Source organism: Martes martes (genome assembly GCF_963455335.1).
Source record: "Martes martes genome assembly, chromosome: 2".
NCBI classification, from domain to species: domain Eukaryota; kingdom Metazoa; phylum Chordata; class Mammalia; order Carnivora; family Mustelidae; genus Martes; species Martes martes.
In genome coordinates this window covers 23,102,497-23,121,059 of record NC_137889.1, presented here as the reverse complement: position 1 = coordinate 23,121,059, position 18,563 = coordinate 23,102,497, and the positions used below count along the sequence as shown (strand labels likewise).

The 18,563-nt window shown below is 35.3% G+C and overlaps 1 protein-coding gene across 1 annotated transcript in view; it reads right to left on the bottom strand.

Annotated features, from left to right (window-relative positions):
* MICU3 (mitochondrial calcium uptake family member 3) overlaps positions 1 to 18,563 on the bottom strand; it is a 94,661-nt gene that overhangs the window by 53,009 nt on the left and 23,089 nt on the right. The window contains exon 2 of the mRNA XM_080796476.1: positions 3,206 to 3,359. Coding sequence (XP_080652602.1) covers positions 3,206 to 3,359 — 154 coding nt within the window. The remainder of the gene's footprint in view (positions 1 to 3,205; positions 3,360 to 18,563) is intronic.

Genomic DNA, 18,563 nt, shown 5'->3' with positions numbered 1-18,563 from the left:
GTAGACATTTTTCTGTCTTCATCTAACTTGACACCTCATTTGACCATTCTGTTCTTTTTGCTTGGCTTCTATGACTCCATACTCCTGATTTTGCTCCCATATTTCTGGAAACTTCATTTTTCCTTTTAAGGCTCATCTTTCAAGTTGTTGTACCTTCATCATTTAAAGTCTAGGAGTTCCTCGAGGATCGGTCCCTAGTCATCTATGTTCTCATACTGTACTGCATCCTAGGCAATATCACCCACAATTATTGCATTAATTACCAATCACATACAGATGAACCCTAAATATATATTCTATCCAGCCCTCTCCCCTCATCTCCAATGAAAATAATCCAAAATATAAAATATTAATTGATTAAAAGCTAATTTGCAAAGTAGCCAATTTGCCAAATTATTTAGGATTTAATTTTTTTGAATTTTTACACATTTTTTTCCACCTCATATAGTTACTTTTTGGGTAGTGTTAGGAATGCTTAAGATCTACTCTCTTGGCAAATTTCAAGCATACAATATGGTATTATCAACTACAGTTACCATGCTATATATTAGCTCTTAAGGATTTATTTACGGTTTTGCCATATCCCTGGCTCTGAAGAAAAGGGGCTATAATTTGCTCTAACATAACTTAAGGCATTTGTTTGGCAGTTTCAAGCAGATTATCAAATGACTGATTATTTAATACACTGATTTTCAATGAATTGAAATGAATGATCAAAAGCCAGATCTAACTGCCTCTTCCATATCTCCTCTTTTAGATATCTAAGGCATCTTAAATCCATCATGTCCAAAGTTGAAGTTAGAATATTTCACTTCAAACCTGGTCTCTACTGCCATCCATACAGGTAAAGCAGCCAGAAATTTTTAGTGCTCATTACTCCATCATCACCATTACCACCATTATTGGAAGCTTTTCAAGCCTGGACAAGAGTCTCCTCTCTGATCTGCTCATGCTCAATCTGGCCCTCTCCAATCTATGTCCACCTTGAAAGATCTTTTCTAAACACAATCTAATAGTGGTATGTACCTATTAAAAACAAGACAACAGGTTCAATATGGAGTTCCTTATGCTAAGACCCACATAACCAAGCCAAGACTTAATTACAGTTTTCGTTCTGCCAGAAATGGAATCTTAAATTGGTCAATTAGCACTAGTTAGTAGTCTGCCTGAGACCTCTCCTGTCCTCTAAAGGAAAGTAACCTTACAATAACTAACCCACTTTCCTTGCCTAGTAAAACTTCCTTTTACCTGTTCCCTTATGCCTATAAGTCTTTTGTTTTGTACAGCCCCTTGGAGCTCCTCCCTATCTGCTAGATTGGATGCTGCCTGATTCATGAATCACTGAATAAAGCCAAAAGGATTCTGAAAGTTACCCAGTTGAGTTGTTTTCTAACATACCAAATTATTCTACAGCTTAAACTAATTTCCCATCACTTTTAGGATAAAAATAAGAATGTCTAATATAAGCTTACTGACTCAATGATTTGGCACTGCCCCACACACCCACCCTGACTTCCTACCATATTCTTCTTCGTACTATCGCCACCCAGATCTTTTCCCCCTACTCACACGTATCACATTCCTTCTTGTCATGGCAGCTTGATACTTGCTATTTCTTCTGCTGAAATTCTCTACTCTCAACTTCCTAACAGCCTAGTTAACTCTTACTCACAGTTCACATTTCATGTGGATATTTGCCCAAGGAAGATCTCCCTGACCTACCTAAGTTACTTCTCCAAAGTATGCTCTCAGAGCCTCAAGTATCTTTCTTTCATGGCACTTATCACAAAAATAATTTGCTATTTATTTGTGTATTTCATTGATCAGTGCTGGTTTTGTCCACCTGACTGTAAGCATCATGAGGGAGGAGGACATCTATTTTTATTTGTTTGTTTCCCTCACCACTTTATCTCCAGTGCCTAGTGCAATACCCAGCACTGGATAGGTATCTTTGAGTACGTCATAACATGCCGTGAAATGAAATGGGAAGAGTGCATAAAGCACGGTGTTGCGTTCTGAAGTACCATGGCTGTCTTGAGAGGGAGCACTGTCATTCTTTTGAGTTGCGAACTGAACTTTTTTTCATGGAACACGATTTTTACCTGAAAGAACTGACAGACAAATTATGGTCATTTAGACTTAGGTATTTGGCAGGCACTTTCTTACAAATGAACAAAAAAACAACTGACAATATTTGTTGCCAATAACATTTGAGCTTTCAAGTAAAGATTAGAATTTGGGAAAATTTGTATACACCACCATGAGTTTGATAGCTTCCCAATAAGTAAAGACTTTCATAAAATATTATGACAGTTTCACTGAATGTGATTTTAAAAATATATTATATAATAAATATGTCAACATTTGGAAGATCTCCATAACTGAATTAACCAGTACCTTCTATTTGATGTTACAAGATTATATAAGGGTAAAAGATCCATTGAAGGTGCAGTGTAGGCCAAAGGGTTTTAACATAACACATGGCAAAAGTTTCAAATTCCACACTGCAGCTAAACTTTAAGAAATAACCACTAGCCAAGTGTTGATATAGTATCAAAGAAGAATATCTACAATAATCTGAAAGGACTATTAAAATATTTTTGCTCTTTCCTACTTCTTTATCTGTGAGGTAAATTTTCTCAATACACTTCATGAAAAACAACACACTGCAACTATTGAATTAAAAAAGCAGATTAGAATAGAGCTGTCTTTTATTAATCAGACACTGAAGAGATTTGCAAGAATGTACATAATGCCAAAGAGTTTGAGACCCACTGCTCTAACATACGGCAAAATGAGTAGCAGTCTATATTTGCCCTGTAGGAACCATGGCAAATACAGAAGAGCTATAGGTAGAATTCTTGGCCCAGGTCTAGTTCAAAGCCAATCCTCTGAATTACTCTGTTCATGGTAGATACAAGAACCAAATAGGCAAAATATGAACCTATTATAAAGAGTCTCAAGAGTAAGGTGATTTCTAGGTTTGATAAGCTGAAAAGGAGGAAATAAATGAAAGTTTGTGAAAAGAGATATTGGTAAGAGTTTATAAGAAATATTAGTCTAGTAAGATGATACAGCATGTCTTTTGAAATACCACATTATTTGGTTAGTTGTTCTGAAATCTTATCCTGTTCCAAACTTTTATAAATTAAAGATAAGAAAAAAATTTCATAAAATTATTAAGAAAATTGAAAAATATACTTACATTTGGGCTCATCTGTTGTAACAGCCAAAATAAAATCATAGGGAGTCATGAATAACTGCCCTTCACATTCTATAGAAGCAAACAAACGAAATCTTCTTTCCCGAGATGTAGCATAGAGGTCTAAGTCTTCAATATCTGTTCGGTTGATAGCAACCTAAAGTTAAGAAAGCAAATAAATTTGGACTGTGTGAAATAACATCTCCTTTAAGAAGCTAAATGCTTTTAATTATGCTGAAAGTGAATTAACAGGGTAAATGACCAAGTGTGAAAATATCATCTTCTGCAGAACTTAATCGCTTTATAAATAAATTACCCATATGAATAAAAGGAATTAATGTTTTAAAGATCCTACAATAAATATCATTAAGGGCCTGAAAATTCTGAACTGGACCTGTGATTTATTTCTGAAGTTTCAGTTTCAGAACACGTGAAATTTCTGAGTTAATAGTTTCTTGAGAAGGAACACTAAATCTTGCTGAATGCCTACTATGTGCTCTCTATATAGCCTTATTGATCTAATTAGAAGTCTGTTCAGTATAGTCTATTGATTTTTTTAAAAGATTTTATTTATTTGTTTGTTTGTTTGACAGAGAGAGAGAAAAAGAGAGCACAAGCAGAGGGAGCAACAGGCAGCTGGAGAGGGGGGAAGCAGGCTCCCCGCTGAGCAGGGAGCCAGACTCAGGATTCAACCCTAGGACCCTGGGATCATGACCTGAGCTGAAGACAGATGCTTAACTGAATGAGCCACCCAGGCACCCCTACTCTATTGATTTTCTAAAAGAAGAAAGTGAAACCCTGATACACTATTCAGGGCTACCACTAAGGAAACCACTCAGTGGCAGCACTTAGATTAGAACTGAAGTTGCTAACTTTAGATCACTAGAGTACAGTTACTACCAATGGTTGTTCTGAATTCTATATAAGGTTAAGATTAACAGAATAGTGTGTATACTGGGGCACCTGGGTGGCTCAGTGGGTTAAAGCCTCTGCCTTCAGCTCAGGTCATGATCCCAGGGTCCTGGGATTGAGCCCCGCATTGGGCTCTCTGCTCAGTGGGGAGCCTGCTTCCCTCTCTCTCTCTCTGCCTGCCTCTCTGCCTACTTGCGATCTCTGTCTGTCAAATAAATAAAAATAAATCTTTAAAAAAAAAAAAAAGAAGAAGAGTGTGTATAAATGGGGAGGGGGAAGGAAGTCTTTTTTGTTTCCCTTAATTTCAAGACCTTTCTTTGTGGATAAAATAATTTTTCACTGTTACTTATTTTCTCTCTGAACTGCAGGAAATTTATTTTTTAATTGAAAGATTTTTTTTTATTACAAAAGTGATGTATAGTTATTGTGTATAATTCAGTAGACAGAATTTTTAAAATTTATAGATATAATTTTTTTCTTTTTCAGCAAAAATGGGATTATACCACACTATGGAGTAATCCAATATTTTTCGCTTATTAATATATCAGGGCTATTTTCTATGTTTCTAAATGCTCTAAATACTCTAGTAGACCATTTTTTAGTAACTGTATAATATTTCATAGAAAATGTTTGTGCCATAGCACAATTTATGAAATACACATGGTTGAATATTTAGGTGAGTCACAGTATTTTACTATTACAAAACAAAGTTAAAATAACCAGCATATAATATATTTTTATATATGTATAAATAGTACCTTGAGATAAATTCCCAAGAGTGGATTTGATTGATCAAACAAAATCTTTTCATATATATTTCACTCTGCCTCTAGGGAGTTAATAGCAATTTATAGGATTATCAATAATACAGTAATATATACACTATATATGTACTATATATATACACATAGTACAATAATATGTTGTACACTATATATGCACTATATAATATGTTGTACACTATATATACTATATATATAGTACAATAATATGTTGTACATTTCATAAAAATTATTTTATATTAGAAAAAATTATTTAGGATGGCAAGCTTATTCTCTTTATTGTCTCTTCCATGTCTGTGAAGTCATAATGGAGATTATGTATAAACTATTAAAATTATTTAAATACCTAATATCTTGAGAAGTTATACCAAAACAATCTACGAGAACTTCCAACAAGAAGACTACATTTTGTATTTCTAAGTTATACTTTATTAAATGAAAAGCTAGGCAAATGACTAATCTTTTCCCACTATTCTGAAGACTTTTAAGGACATTACACAAGTAGTCAAATAAAAACTAAAAGAAAGGTTTACTCCCTATTTTTTAATGGCATGTATAAGAGATAGAATATATAGTCTCTGCCTTTAAGAAATATACACTCTATATAGAGGGACAAAACAGTAGTTGGAGAGACAAAAGGCAAAAATGTGGAAGAAAGGAATTAGTCAACTAGAGTGAATCAAAATAAAAAGCACTATAAAGGTTGAGGTTAATAAGATGGTTTCACGGGGCTCCTGGGTGGCTCAGTTGGTTAAGTGTCTGCCTTCAGCTCGGGTCATGATCCCAGGGTCCTGGGATTTGGGACCCTGCACTGGGCTCCCTGATCAGGGAAGAGTCTGCTTCACCTTCTCCCTTCGCTGCTTCCCCTGCTTGTGCTCTCACTCTCTCTCTCTTTCAAATAAATAAAGAAAATGTTTTAAAAAAATAAGATTTCAGGAAGAAAAAATATGAATTTTAATGTCAGAGAAAGATATGAGCATTCTAAGTTTATACAGCATACTTGAAAAGATGGTAATAACCTTCCCAGAGCAGAGGATTTGCATTCATGGAAAAGGGTAAATAAACTGATAAGATTTCTGAAGGCCAGACTAAAGCACTGGAATTTAATCTGATAGAAAAATGGCTTTAGGAGATTCTTACGTAGAGCAATGACACAATTGAAAATGATGCTTTAGAAAGATAATGCAGCTCCATACCAGAGACAAGCCAGTTCAGCAGTATGTTAGTAACAATTACTCAGGTAATCCTAACTGAGTTAGCTCTGTCATGGGTAAGAAGTGAGACACTGAGCGACTTAATGTCAATAATGGGGAATAAGCTCCCTGAATAGTCCTTAGGGATCAGTCTAACATCTTAGGTCCCTTTCTGCACATCCCAGCGGGGTGGTTCTTCCTCCTAGGATAGGGAAATCAATCTTGTCTGTGACCACAGTTTACTCTCCTGCTTTGTTCTTGCTATGCCTTTCCTTGGACCTAACTGGTCACAATCAACCAAGACTCATTTCCAGTGAACTCCCTGAAGGACCACTTTGTGTGGCGCTCTCATTGTTTCTGAACCATTATCTGAGGCCATGACTCAGTCTGACATCCTGAACCACACTTTTTGCCTATAACATCTTCATTTGTTATGATCTAATATGGACTTGGTCTGTGACTTCTGCCCCTACCTGCTGCTGCTATTACTGTTCATGATGCCCCTGTATTTTCTCATGAAACTTTCCTTCCTAAGTGTCTGTCATTGGTCCCAGCCAAACCTGCTTGACCACTGCAGCTGGGAATTTGATCCACCTTCCATGAGCTAATGCTGACAACTCTTCCTCTCCTTAACTTCGACTAACAATCAATCAACAAAACCTGTTGTTTTCCCTCTAATTTCTCACATCCGCCACAGCCACCATTTTGTGTAAGCCCACACTACTTCCCTAAAATTTTACAGTAATGGCCTAAGATTTTTGCGTCTAATCCATTGTCTACTGACAGAAAACAGGCAGAGCTATAGAACACTTTGAATCCTTTAACCACCTGAGTAACAGTTTCAGAAAAAAAAAAAAAAAATCTGACCAAACAGTGTTAAGTTTTCATTAAAACTCCACTGTAGGAAAGAAATTGAAGATGACATAAAGAAATGGAAAAATACTTCAAACTCATGAATTGGAAGAACAAATGTTGTTAAAATGTCTACATTACCTAAAGCAATCTACACATTTAATACAATCCCAATCCAAATACTACCAGCATGTTTCAGAGCTAGAACAAACAATCCTAAAATTTGTAGGGAACTAAAAAAGACCCCGAATAGCCAAAACAATCCTGAAAAAGAAAAGTAAAGCTAGAAGCGTCACAATTCAGGATTTCAAGTAATATTACAAAGCTATAATGATCAAGACAGTATGGTACTGGCACAAAAACAAATACATTGATCAAAGGAACAGAATAGAAAATTCAGAAATGGACCCACAACTGTATGATCAACAAATCTTGGACAAACCAGGAAAGAACATCCAATGGGAAAAGCACAATCTCTTTAACAAATGGTGTTGAGAAAACAACATAAAAAAGAATGAAACTGGACCACTTTCTTATACCATATACAAAAATTATTTCAAAATGGATGAATGACTTAAGTGTGGGACAGGAAAACATCAAAATACTAGAAGAGAACATAGGTAGTAACTTCTCTGACATCAGTTGTAGCGACTTCTTACTAGATTGGGAGGCAAGAGAAACAAAAGCAAAAATGAACTACTGGGACTTCATCAAAATAAAAACCTTAGGCACAGTGAAGGAAACAGTCAATAGAACTAAAAGGTAATCTTCAGAATGAAGAAATCTTCAGAAAGAAAAAATCTACAAATGACATACCTGATAAAGGGTTAGTATTCAAAATCTATAAAGAACTTAACAAACTGAATACACAAAACCCAATAATCCAATTAAGAAATGGGGAGAAGACATGAATACACCTCTTTCCAAAGAACACATGCAGATGGCTAACAGACACATGAAAAGATGCTCAGCATCACTCATCATCTGGGAAATACAAATCAAAACTACAATGAGATATCACCTCACATCTGTCCAGATGGCTAAAATTAACAACATGGCAAACAACAAATTTTGGCAAGGATGCAGAGAAAGGGGAACCCACTTACACTGTTGATGGGAATGCAAACTGGTATAGCCACTCTAGAAAATAGAATAGAAGGTCCCCCAAAAGTTAGACTATGATGCAGAAATTGCACTCCTAGGTATTTACCTAAAGGATATAAAAATGCTGATTCAAAGGGATACATGCACCCTGATACTTAATAGCAGCATTATCAACAATAGCCAAATTATGAGACGAGCCCAAATGTCTATTGATTGATGAATGGGTAAAGGAGTTATGTGTGTGCATATGTGTAAAGTGTGTGTGTGTAGTGGAATATTAATCAGCCATCAAAAAGAGATGCAATCTTGCTGTTTGCAACAACACAGATGGAACTAGAATGTATTATGCTAAGTGAAATAAGTCAGAGAGGGGTGCCTGGGGGGCTCAGTGGGTTAAGCCGCTGCCTTTGGCTCAGGTCGTGATCTCAGGGTCCTGGGATCAAGTCCCGCATCGGGCTCTCTGCTTGGAGGGGAGTCTGCTTCCCTCTCTTTCTCTGTCTGCCTCTCTGCCTACTTGTGATCTCTGTCAAATAAATAAAATCTTAAAAAAAAAAAAATTTTTATTTATTTATTTGACAGAGAAAGATCACAAGTAGGCAGAGAGGCAGGCAGAGAGAGAGAGAAGCAGGCTCCCCGTTGAGCAAAGAGCCTGATGTGGGTCTCCATCCCTGAGGTCATGACCTGAGCTGAAGGCAGTGGCTTAACCCACTGAGCCACCCAGGTGCCCCAAATAAATAAATAAATAAAATCTTAAAAAAAAAAATCAGTCAAAGAAAAATACCATATGATTTCACTCATAAGTGGAATTTAAGAAACAAAACAGATGAACATGGGGGAAAAAAGAGAGACAAAGCATAAAAAAGACTCTTATCTATAGAGAACAAGCTGGAGGGAAGGTGTGGGGGGATGGGTTAAATGGGTGATAGGGATTGAGGAGGGCACTTGTAATGAGCACTGGGTGTTATATGTAAGTGATGAATCACTAAATACTAATCCTGAAACTAATATTGCATTATATGTTAACTGAAATTTAAATAAAAACTTGAAACAACAACAAAATTCCACTTAATGAATTCTACCCCTTGCTGCTTTAGCAATAGTACCCATCATTTTTTATAATGGCATTAAGTGGTTCCTACAGGTCTATTTAGCAACACCTTAAAAGGACTGGGAAGGAGTTTGAGAATGGTTTGTGCTCCAGACAAAAAAAAGTTTATTGTAAAATGGAAGACTATGTTTTACATATAAAAGAGATAACCAGAGTCTGGATGCTTAAAAGGGCTTCCTGCTACTGCAAACTTGTTGCTTCTGTCACTGCCTCTTCTCAATTTATTGAGATAAATCATATAGTGCAATAATATACATTGGCACTTCTCAAATGCAACATAAACTGGTTGATCCAGTATGCTGGCCCAACCCTAAAACAGTAATGGGTTCATTTGGCTGGACAATGGGATGAGATGAAGAGTAGAACAGGAAATCAATACTTTGGTTGGCTCTATATTCTCTATTCTCCTCCACTGACTTGTGTCTTCCTACTCAGATGCTATACTGTTTTAATTACTATAGCTATGGTGATATTCTGATATCAGTAAGCAAGATTTCATCTTATTATCAGTCTTTTAAAAATATTCATAGTGATTGATATTCAAGTTTCTCCTAAGTGAACTTTAAAATCACTGTGTCAAATTCTATTTAAATAATCCTACTAACATTTTGTTGGGGATGACATTCAACTTTGGTGTAATTTAGGAGACTTGATTTTTCCCATCTGGAAACATGGATATCTGTTTATTCAGGTCTTCAGCTAGGACTTTCAGTAAAGTTTTGCAGTTTGCTTCATATAAGTTTTAAGTATTTTTGGTAGATTTTTGGTACATTTTATAGTTTCTGTGTAATTGTGACTTGTGAATGGAACCTATTATTACTGTTATATTTTCAACTGGTTATTTCTGATGAATGGGAAAGCTAATGATTTTGGCATATTTGCTTTGTATCCAATTACCTTTTTAAATTCCTTCATTCATTTTAATAATTTTTTCTTCTATTTTCTAAGTAAGTAATCGTAAATTCTTTCATAATAAATAAGTTAAAGCCTTTCCTTTTTTAATATTTATACTTCATTTTCATTGCCTTAATAATAAGCGTTTCATGTCTCTAAATATGATGTTGAATAGTTATCAGTAATAGTAAGCATAATTATCTTGTTCCATGTTTTGAAGAGAATGCTTCTAATGAATTGCCATTAAATGCAATGTCTGCGATTGGTTTTGATCATTATCTTGTACCTTAAATTAGGGATGGGTTTACTGTTTTCCTTTGTTCACTGGAAATAAGTGTGTTTAGAGTTAGATTGGTCTTCAGAAACCTTAGAGATCATCTGGTCCTCTTGTTTCTTTACCTTTTTTTATCAAAATAGAAGCATAAATATGAGTCCCCAAACAAAAAATTTAAAATGTGTTGGGCAAGTACAGCATAAGTAGAAAGCCTCAAACAAAAACTCAAAAGGTACTGGAAAAAACACATTATTTATATTATCTTTTAATAATTTTTAGTTTCTGAGATGAATATTTAAAATCAACTAATGAGCTAACGTAAATTCATTCTTTCACCAGACACTTGGTGTGTGCCTACAATATACAAATGAATTAATTATAAAATAATCAATTGGAAGATTACTTACTTTATTTAAAACTGTTGTTAGAGACAAATACGAGTAAGCTTGGTTTAATCATATTCTATCTATATATGCCTAGTCACTCTCAAACCTTCCAATTGTCCACATCCTTATTTCTCTGTGGTTTACAGACTACTTTCTTTTCTTTTTTTTTTTTTTTAAAGATTTTATTTATTTATTAGAGAGAAAGAGAGAGTATGGACGGGGAAGGGGCAGAGGGAGAGGGAGAAGCAGACTCCATGCTGAATGGGGAGCCCAAATGTGGGACTCGATCCTGGGACCCTGGGATCACGCCCTGAGCTGAAAGCAGTTGTGTAACTGACTGCAGGCCCCCCCAAACAGACTATTTTCTTAATGAATGATTTAAGAGCATAGATGAAGAATTCAGGTTTTTTTTGTTTGTTTGCTTACTGTGGTACAGTTCTAACCACATTTAACTTTGCAGTGTTTATGTTAATAAGGAGCAGTGGCCCATGAAGTTCAGCTAAGGATAATTGACTTGATCCACTAGAACCCCTGAGGAAAGGGGCAGCTTCAGACCAGTAGATTCCCAAAATATGAGACGGCGCTCTCAGACCTTTAAAGGATTCAGCTTTGCTTTTGAACTTTCCAAAGTTTAAAAAATCTAAACCTATTGAAGTTCTAACATCACTATTATGAGCATTCAAAAACAAGAACCAATAAATAAAGGTGAAAAATGATATTCAAACCAGTTCAGTAATCCTCTTGGCAGTCTTGCTTGCTTACAAATGACAATGCTCTTGTATCATGTTAATGTTCAGAGCATTTTTAAAAAACAAATACAGCCATTTCCCTGTAGCACACTGGTGTGAACCTATGGGTATAATCCCTACATTACAATGAACAGGTGAAGTATACCAGTATTCACTGGCTGATCTATTTTAATACCTTTTTTGCTTATCTAAATTCAATATATCTTTCTAAAGTTAATTTCTAAAGCTTAAAACTAACCTAAACATTTTTCATTTATACATACTGTTTCATTAAATAATACCTTTTGCATCACAAATTCCCAATATAGAAAAACTCATCAATAAGTACAGTATAGCTAAGATGACTGGAAAAACTAACCTGAAAGCCGAAAAACCTGAATTATTTACATTTAGTTGTTAAAACATTAATTATTAAAATGAAAATCTCCATTATCAATCCAATATTATGTACTTAAAAAATAAGCAATAAAATATGACTAGACCATTTGTTAACCATAGGAAAAAATACTGACAGAAGTTAATAGAAGTCATTGTCATTTAAGAAAAATTCTTAATTTCCATAGGTTGACAGTCAAACCAAAAAACACCTATTTTGGAAATTTAGGAAGTGACAGCCTTTAAATTGTTAAGGAATAGTAAAGAGAAAACCCGCAAGTTTATGGTGATTACAAAGAGAACTTAGCTGGTGGGTACCAGAAGCCAGATAGAGTAGAAGACTGGTTATCTAAGAAATAATTTCTCCAAAGTAGACACATCACAGAGCTTCCACATTCCATCTTTCCTGGAGATGCTCCTTTTAAATGGCTTATTCTAAAGTGAAATCTTTTCTCTGCATGTACTCCTGCCGCTGGAAGTTACTAGTGTTGTTGTTATTATCGGCAGACCTATTAAAGAAGCTCTTAAATGCAGGGAGACTGAAACATAATTTCTGTTAGGCAATAAGGAGCACATCAATCCATGAAGGATAGCTTACTAATTATCAATTTTAAAAATATGTTCTAATTAAAAATTCTTAGAGAGTAAATGTAATTAATATTTGTACCCTGAATTCCTGTTTTCCCTGGTGTTTAGAGGAACCAGAGTCTTCACTGTGAGAACTCTGATACCAAAATAGTGTCCGTGACTTCCTCTTCCTATAAGCATCTGTTGAAGATACTTAAGCACTATTTGTGGTATTTGTTTCACTTCAGTCTCTGGAACCAATCCTGTGCTACCCTGGAAGTAATCAAAGACTTTCAGGCCAGAGATCTGGGAGGTAGTGTCTGTCCTGCTCTGGAACCAGGAATAGAGCTTCCAATATGCTTCCTCTTACCAGAACCTATCCCTTATTTCCCAGTTTTAGTACTTGTGTTCCTACCTGCCAACCAGTCCCTGAGGCCTTTTCCTGAATACTGCAGTAGTTTCCCTGCGATTACAGTGCTTGCTTATCCACTCGTCCCAGACTGAGTGTTAAGTTGCTATTTATCAGGTCTCCTAGATGCTATTTTAGAGTGCCTGCTACAGAGATCTGCTAATTGTCAACATATTCAAGGACTGTCTACTGCTAGTACCTCATGAAACCAACTAAGCTAATACTAATCAATAGCTAGTCCTAACCTGTTGGAAGAAACAAGAATGAGTCTGATCTCACCCTGTGCTTGAGATGAGTTCTGGTAACTATAATGGTCTCTGAGCTATGGTCAGCTCTAGTAATATTTTCGATCAACTCAGCTTTTCATTTCTCTGGAAATGAGAAACTTCTGCAGCTATTTCCAAGATGAGTCTCTGCTCTGTATCAAATAGTCTCTGTGATTCCTCCACTCAGACTCTCAGAAAGAAGACCTGTCATAAAGCCTCTGCAGCCATGCCCTCTCTATTGTATAAGATACTGCTCCAATCCAATCCTAATTGATCACATCCTTATAATAACATATCTGAAACTTTGACACCAGTGAGAGTATTGAAAGTTCCCTGAGAGTCAACACTGTACTTCAAATAAATCCTAGTTATTTTCATCATACATCCCTATTATGTCACTTGTACTCCTTTTCCCCATTCATATTGGGTTGCAATAACCTGTTTACATATCTGTCTCTGCCATTAAACCAGGAATTCCTTGAGAGGAGTAGTAGTTGTTATGTTTAAAAGAACTTAACCAGTGATGAACATAATGCCTGGCACATCTGAGAGGCTTGGCAAATGATTATTGTGTGAATAAACAAATGCTTGTGGATAAAAACAAAATTGGCAACTGGATAATAAAGGAGCCAAAGGAATACTGAGTCTGGGTCAGGTGGCAGACAAAGATAAACAAGAGAAGCTTCTGATTCCAAACTAGGAATTTAGAGTAAGATAATAAAAAGATAATTTAAAGTTTTAGTGAGAAAGATATGGCATAATTTGTGGGTATCTTTTTTAGAAGTTGTACAACACATCTTTAAAACCCATGTTGGGGGGTGCCTGGGTGGCTCAGTTGGTTAAGCATCTGCCTTCAGCTCAGGTCAAGATCTCAGGGTCCTAGGATGGATTCCAGGGTTGGGGGTGGGGTGGGGGGGGGGGTCCCTGCTCAGCGGGGAGCCTGCTTCTCCCTCTCCTGCTCCCCCTGCTTGTGTTCTCTCTCTCTCTGTCAAATAAATAAATAAAATGTTAAAAAATGTTAAAAAAAACAACTAATGTTGGTTTTAATACATTATATGTTAATAATGAGAATTGACCCCTCCCAAGTGACTGCAATATATAAAAACTACATATGTGTATTTTTTCACATTTAGATTTTAAAAAGGTTCTACATACTTAAAATTTTAAAGTACAACTGACCCTTGAACAGCACAGGTTTGAACTATACATGCCTCGTTACACAATTTTTTTCAATCAATATAATACAGTTCTATAAATGTACATTCTCTTATGATTTTCTCAACATCTTCTTTTTCTAGCTTACTTTTTGTAAGAACATAGAATACATATAACATACAAAATATGTATGTGTTAATCCACTACTTATGTTACTAGTAAGGCCTTCCAATCAACAGTAGGTTATTAGTAGTTAGGTTTCTGGAGGAGTCAAAAGTTATATGGGGGTTTTCAACTGGAAGGGTAGTGATGCCCCTAACTTCTGCATTATTCAAGGGCCAACTATAATTATAATATTACTAGCTACATATCACTTCACTTAGCTTCTTTCAGTTACACATTACCAATTCTTTTCTTTTCTTTTAAGATTTTATTTATTTATTTGACACACAGGGAGAGAAATCACAAGTAGGCAGAGAGGCAGGCAGAGAAAGGGGGGGAAACGGGCTCTCTGCTAAGAAAAGAGCCCAATGCAGGACTCGATCCCAGGACACTGAAATCATGACCTGAGCCGAAGGCAGAGGCTTAACCCACTGAGCCACCCAGGTGCCCTACCAATTCTTTTCTACAATAAAAAATAATTTTTGCTTCTATAATATTGCTTCAAAAAGGGTTAATGAAATTCAAATTTTTCTAATTTTTGATTATAGAAATAAGAACAAATGAACAGCACATTTAATGAGAATTTTATCAGTATATGAATAGGGAAGGCCAGATAGAGAATACAGCTTTTCAAAATTTGAATCAATAGTGGTAGTTACAACATAGAAGTACTTTACTGTTGGAGAAAAAGATAAACACAAATATGGTTTGAAAGATGTTCAAATTTAGTAGATTACCCTTTTTCCTACATGAAGGATTGCAGGAGGGTACAGCAGTAGAGGGAAGAGAAGCCAGAACAGAAAAAGTAAGGAAAATAGAGCATATGATTTATCTGGCACAATCCTGAACCAAGTACAAGACTCAGACTGTGAATATGAGCCAGGAATACAGGTGATACACAGTGGTTCAAGCAGCAGGCAAATTGGCTTAAGACCATTATTAAAAGGGGAGGGTGTGTGTTGTGGTGAGTGGTGTGTGTTTTGTAAGACTGATGAATCACAGACCTGTATCCCGAAACAAAAAATATTAATAATAATTTTTAAAAAGACCATTATTCAAAGACGAGACGAACGAGTACCAAATCAAGAGAAACCTGGATTCAGAAAGAAGAAATTTAGTCCCTGGAAAATGGGCATAAGACCACTGGGGTATAAGACAGGAATCCATAAGACAAGGACTAAATCAAAGAGATCACTTCCATTAATAATGTCAAAAGTGGACAATTAGCCATTAAGCTCCTTTGTCTTAGTGTGTATGGTCAGGCTGAACCTATAGTTCTGCAGTTAGGTGAACTTTCATACCAGAAGAATACAGGAGACCATCCAGCTGACAAAATTAATTTACCTTCATCAAAAAATAATCATCTCTTTCCTTTTCAGTGATCAAAGACTTCACCAATTAATCCTTTCTCTACTGTATTAGAATAGACTAAATTCCTCAAATATAATGGCTCAAACACAACGGAATGGTGTTCATTTCTCTCTCATAAGAGCCCAGAGAGGACATTCTGGGACTAGGGTTAGAGAGTGGGATCAGGGAACTCTACTTCAGTGACTCAGGGTGATGCCATTATCAACTAAGGTGGGGAAGGGGGAGGGGGCATGCAAGAAGTTCATGTGACAAGCTTTTTATTGGTCAGGACTCGAAGTGGTATCAATCACTTCTGCTCACATTCAGTTGAGGAGAACTTAGTCACATGGCCACACTTAAGTGCAAGGGATGATGGCAAAGGAAAAACTGGGCATTTACAGCCCGAAGTATTAGGGAGGAAGGGAAGAGATTACGGTCAACAGCCTGCAGTCTTGTCATACCAACTTTGGGTATCAAGGACTCATGGAATATAAAGGACAAGGGAGAAAAATATTAGAATTATATGTATGTTTAACCAAGACCTGGAGAAATTCACTTCCAAAACAAACCACCTCTGTAGGATTGGAAGCCTTATGGGAGATAATTCTTCCAAATCACCTTCATGAATTTTTCAGGGAATACTAAACTGCTGTGATTCACCCAGCTTGAGTTCCACACACTTTATCTTCTGCATTCTGTATCTCTTTCCAAAGTCTTAGATACCAGCCACTATTGACTTGAAGTTTAATGTTTGCATTTGCACTCTCCTAAGCTCTGTTTTTCCAAATTTAGCAAAATGCTTCTGTATCTCTGACCTTTTCACAAAGCATTACAGTGAGATTAAGAAAACACTGGGTCTGGTCCTCCATCCTTAAATGTTGAGAGATGTCCAGTGTAAACAAATGTTTTGTGTTACACCTCCACAGACCTACCCACATTAGCTATGGGACGCTAAACAGTAACTACCATCCTATGGCTTAATTTACAAAATCTGAATTAAACTGTCTCTAGGTAAAAATATAAAGCTCTTCACATTTTTGCTCTATAATTCTAAAACTGAGTTTTTCCCAAACTAAATTTGATGACAGATTGCTATACACAAATATTAAAAAAAAAGTCTAAAAACTCTAAATCTAAAATCCAACAGAGAAAAATAAAATTACCTGAAAATTCATATATATAAACTTAAGTTTTATTTTTTAACTTGTTTCAAATTCAAACAGCTTCATTTCTTTTGTTAACATAGTAAAATTCACTCTGAAAATAAAGTATCATCAAACTTCAAAAAATGAAACTATACCATGTGTGACTGACAAATATTAACTGTTAAATATAATGTAATTATGATTTCTTGGCTTCTTATGGGCATGTTCTAAGTAGATATGTTAAAATTTTAATAGTGTTATTTTTCACAGATTAGGAGACTATAGACATTTAAGTTTAAGGGAAGGTATCACTGCAAAATTTTTAGATGTGGCAAATTTTGTGAAGGAAATGGAATTTTTCATTTCAAAAAGATCTTACACAACTGCTAATGAAAACTACCCAAGCATGGATCTCAGAGTTGGCACATAAATTATCTTATAAATATAAGTGCAAGGCCATACCGCAGGAAAATGAAGTCACAGAAGTCTAGAGGTAAAAAAGAATTTAAGTTTGCCTTTTCAGTTTATTCCTCCTAGGAAATTACACTTTATACATTCTAAGAAATTATTTTATGGGAATTGCTTAACATTCTTTTCAAGTTTGCTAAAAATGTTTAGGGAATTTTCTTTCTAGCTCGAGAAAGCTCTATCTTTTCTGTTTTACTGAAAAATTGTGAGCTACATTTTAATCTCAGTTTTCCTATTTATAAAAATGGAGAGTTTATATGGAAATAAAAATTTCAAATACAACTGTAAAACAAAATACATAATTTATTCATAAAAGTAAGCAATGATCATTTTCAGGTAACTTTGTGGAACCTCTAAGTCATGTTGACATGAACAAGATGAATGGTTTAAGAAGTGGGAGAAATAATAAAAGCTACATTTTTTAATTACCTCATCTTTCTGAAAGAAATAAAAATATTGTGTCAGTGCAATTATCTTCTTTGGAATTTCCAAACTCAGACCTTTGCAACTAGTACTTAGATGTTACTTCTTAAGGTAGTGAAACAAGGGCCTTCAGGCAACAGAGTACATCATTATCCTTCCTATGAATAACAGAAAGCGAAGGTTCACTGCCAAGGCACAGTCTCAAGTTACCTCAGGTCAGCAATTTGAAAATTTACTCTGTGGTAAGGTCTGATTTTCCCAGGGAGGCAAGATTAAATGCCAGATAAAGGATTCACTACTTGACAATTAGAGAAACTGATGCCTACAAGCTGATAATACCCTAAAGAGGTAACTTGAAACAATTATATCAATTATCTAAACACTATATAATGTATTACCTTTTAGCAGGTGAGAAATAGAGCCATGAGAATGAACGACAGAAGAAAGAAAAATAAAAATCATTTGTATTAACCAACATTATTTTGATTACTTATCCTTATTAGTTTCTTTAAAAATTGTTTGATATTAAATCAAACCAATACTAACTTTAAAAATAAAGAATAATCAAACATTATTTGATTTCATGTAGGAAGCTGAGCATTTGTTATTATGTCCTACCTGATACTGGCAACAGGGCTAACATTTTTATGAAACACCGAAGAGCAAAAACCTTTTAAATTTAGATTTTTATGTTATATTTTCTGGATAAGAATCTTATGAAATTCTATTCACATCTATTTTTATTCTAGCTAAAAAGATGTTCACGGAAGTATTACACTTGGCTTTC